The sequence below is a fragment of the Fringilla coelebs genome (genome assembly GCF_963513975.1).
Source record: "Fringilla coelebs genome assembly, chromosome: 3".
In the NCBI taxonomy this organism is placed as follows: domain Eukaryota; kingdom Metazoa; phylum Chordata; class Aves; order Passeriformes; family Fringillidae; genus Fringilla; species Fringilla coelebs.
The window spans coordinates 34,449,709-34,452,288 of NC_140030.1; the positions used below are offsets into that span (position 1 = coordinate 34,449,709).

Below are 2,580 nucleotides of genomic sequence, written 5' to 3' on the forward strand. Positions count from 1 at the left end.
GAGGGACGGGGTCCGGGACCGGGCTCGGCTCCGCTGCGCTCCGCGGTGGGTTTTAGAGGCGGGAGTTCGTAGCGGCCGCGGCGCGGAGCGCAGGGGAAGAGCCCCGGGGCAGGGACGGCAGGTGGGGAGCCGCGGGACACGGGTGGGTGGCGGGTCAGACCTCTTCCCCTTCGTGCTACGCCGGTGGAGTCGACGGCCGGGTGGGAAGGTGGCGGCGTGAGCTGGAAGTGGGCGAAAACTTGTTCCTCCGCGTGTGCTCCCGCTCTGCCGCGGGGCCGGGACCATCCGGGAGAGCCGCGTATCGGGGGCGGGGGACGAGACGCGGGCCGAGGGAGGGCGGGTGGGCGCGGGCAAGAGGAGCCGCGCCGCCCCGCCGCTGCCGTCTCCCTTTCCTCCCCTGCCGCAGGTCTCGCTGCGGGAAGCGGAGCGGAGCCAGCCCCCGAGGGGAAACGCCTGCCCCCGACGAAAGGGCTGCCCGGAGCCGGCCCCCGCGTCGCCGCGCCGCCCGGAACCGGAGGCGCCCGGAGGGAAAAGTTGCGTGCGGGGCCGGGCCGGGCGCGATGCCGGGACGCGGCGCGCTCTGCCTGGGGCTGCTGCTGCCCGTCCTGCTGGGCTGCGGCTCGGCGCAGCCCGGCGGCTGCCCGGCCCTCTGCGAGTGCTCGGAGCCGGCCAGGACGGTCAAGTGCGTGAACAGGAACCTGACGGCGGTGCCCCCCGACCTGCCGCCCTACGTCCGCAGCCTCTTCATCACCGGCAACCCCCTGACCGATCTGCCGGCCGGCGCCTTCCCCGCCCAGCGCCTGCCCGACCTCGCTTCCCTCAACCTCAGTGGCAACCACCTGCGGACCGTGGAGGCCGGCTCCCTCGCCCTGCCCGCTCTGCGGCAGCTGGACCTCAGCGGCAACGCGCTGGTCTCCTTCAGCCCGCAGGCTTTCGGGGAGGGCGGCAGCCCGCTGGAGGAGCTGGCCCTCCGCGGGGCCCTGCGCGACCACGGCGTCCTGCTCAGCCTGGCCGCCCTGCTGCAGTCCGGGGCCCTGCGCAACCTCAGCCGCCTGGAGCTGGCCGACAACGGGCTGCTGCTGCTGCCCGCCGGCATGTTCACTGCCCTGCCGGCCCTGCGGCAGCTGGACCTCAGCAACAACTCCCTGGTGGGCCTGCGAAATGTCTCTTTCCAGGGACTGGGCCAGCTGCAGAGCCTCAACCTCAGCGATAACTCCCTGGGCGTGCTGTGGAACAGCACCCTGGCGCAGTTCCGCAGCCTGCCCGCGCTCCGGCACATCGTCCTGCGCCACAACACCTGGGTCTGTGACTGTGCCATCGAGGACCTGGTGGTCTGGCTTAAAGAGAGTGACCAGGTGGAGGGCAAAGAAGCCCTGACCTGTGCCTCCCCTGACAAGATGTTGGGCAAAGCCCTGCTGAAGATCAATGGCTCGGACCTGAACTGTTCTGTGCCCACAGACCTGCCTTCCCAGCTACAGACTTCATACGTCTTCCTGGGGATAGTCTTGGCTCTCATTGGGGCCATATTCCTCCTAGTTTTGTACTTGAACCGAAAAGGAATCAAAAAGTGGATGCATAACATCAGAGATGCCTGTAGGGATCACATGGAGGGCTACCACTACAGATATGAGATCAATGCAGACCCCAGGTTAACAAACCTCAGTTCCAACTCAGATGTCTGACAAAATGCCCCAGATGCAGGGCAGTGCAAAGTACCTATGCATGAAAAGTAGACTTATGCTTTACCCTTGTGCTTGCTTCCATCTCCCCTGAAAAGTCTCAGACATGCTTGTAAACTTGAGGGGGATATGCCTCCCTGTGATGTCAAGTTAATTTTTGTTTTGAGACACTGGACTGCTGAGCATGGCGTTCAGCTGTGTGTAGGAAACAAGCTGCTACTTATTTTCCTCCTTACCTGTCTGCACTTGTGGGAAATTTTTTTTCAAGATGTCAAAAGAAAAAATGGATTCTTTCTGATGATCCAAAGCCACCAGAGTTTATAAAACGTTTACTGATGCAGACACCATTCAACAAAAGCTGCCTCAACTTTTTGGGAAAAAAAAATGTTATGTTCCTCTGTGCCAGTTTTGATCTTGTATATCTGAATTGAGATGCGATGATTACATTTCATAGACTATCCTGAGATTTTAAAAACCAAACAAACTCCTTTTAACAGCTCTTCAGAAGGAAATCAAATAGCAAGCATGCACAAATACTGTATAGTTTTACATGTTAGGAAATTTATGATCTCAGTAAGTCTCTTACTATTTTGTAGTTATTTTTGATTGCAGTTTACGTGACTTGACAGAATTTTTTATACAAACTGCATCTAAACTCCGTCTAAACTCAGTCTGAACTGTTAAATTCAATAAACAGTCTAACAAGAACTGTCGTGTTTGCTGTTCAATGAGAAAAGTATGGACATCTAAGAATGTGAATAGCGCTATAGTCTCTGAAGTAATAGCCCTGAAGCAGTAATATGAATAAAAGTTTATACAAATGTGTAGCTTAGAGCCATAAATGTTTGACAACTTTGTGATGTATGCCAGGAGAATTATGCTGAGCTTAATTACACTGAGA

The 2,580-nt window shown here is 57.6% G+C and overlaps 1 protein-coding gene across 1 annotated transcript; it reads left to right on the forward strand.

Annotated features, from left to right (window-relative positions):
- Nucleotides 1–329: 329 nt before the first annotated feature.
- Nucleotides 330–1,756, forward strand: TPBG (trophoblast glycoprotein). The gene has a single exon (XM_084202759.1). The coding sequence runs from the start codon at nt 561–563 to the stop codon at nt 1,680–1,682; it is 1,122 nt and encodes a 373-aa protein (XP_084058885.1). The 5' UTR covers nt 330–560; the 3' UTR covers nt 1,683–1,756.
- The last annotated feature ends 824 nt before the right edge of the window (nt 1,757–2,580 follow it).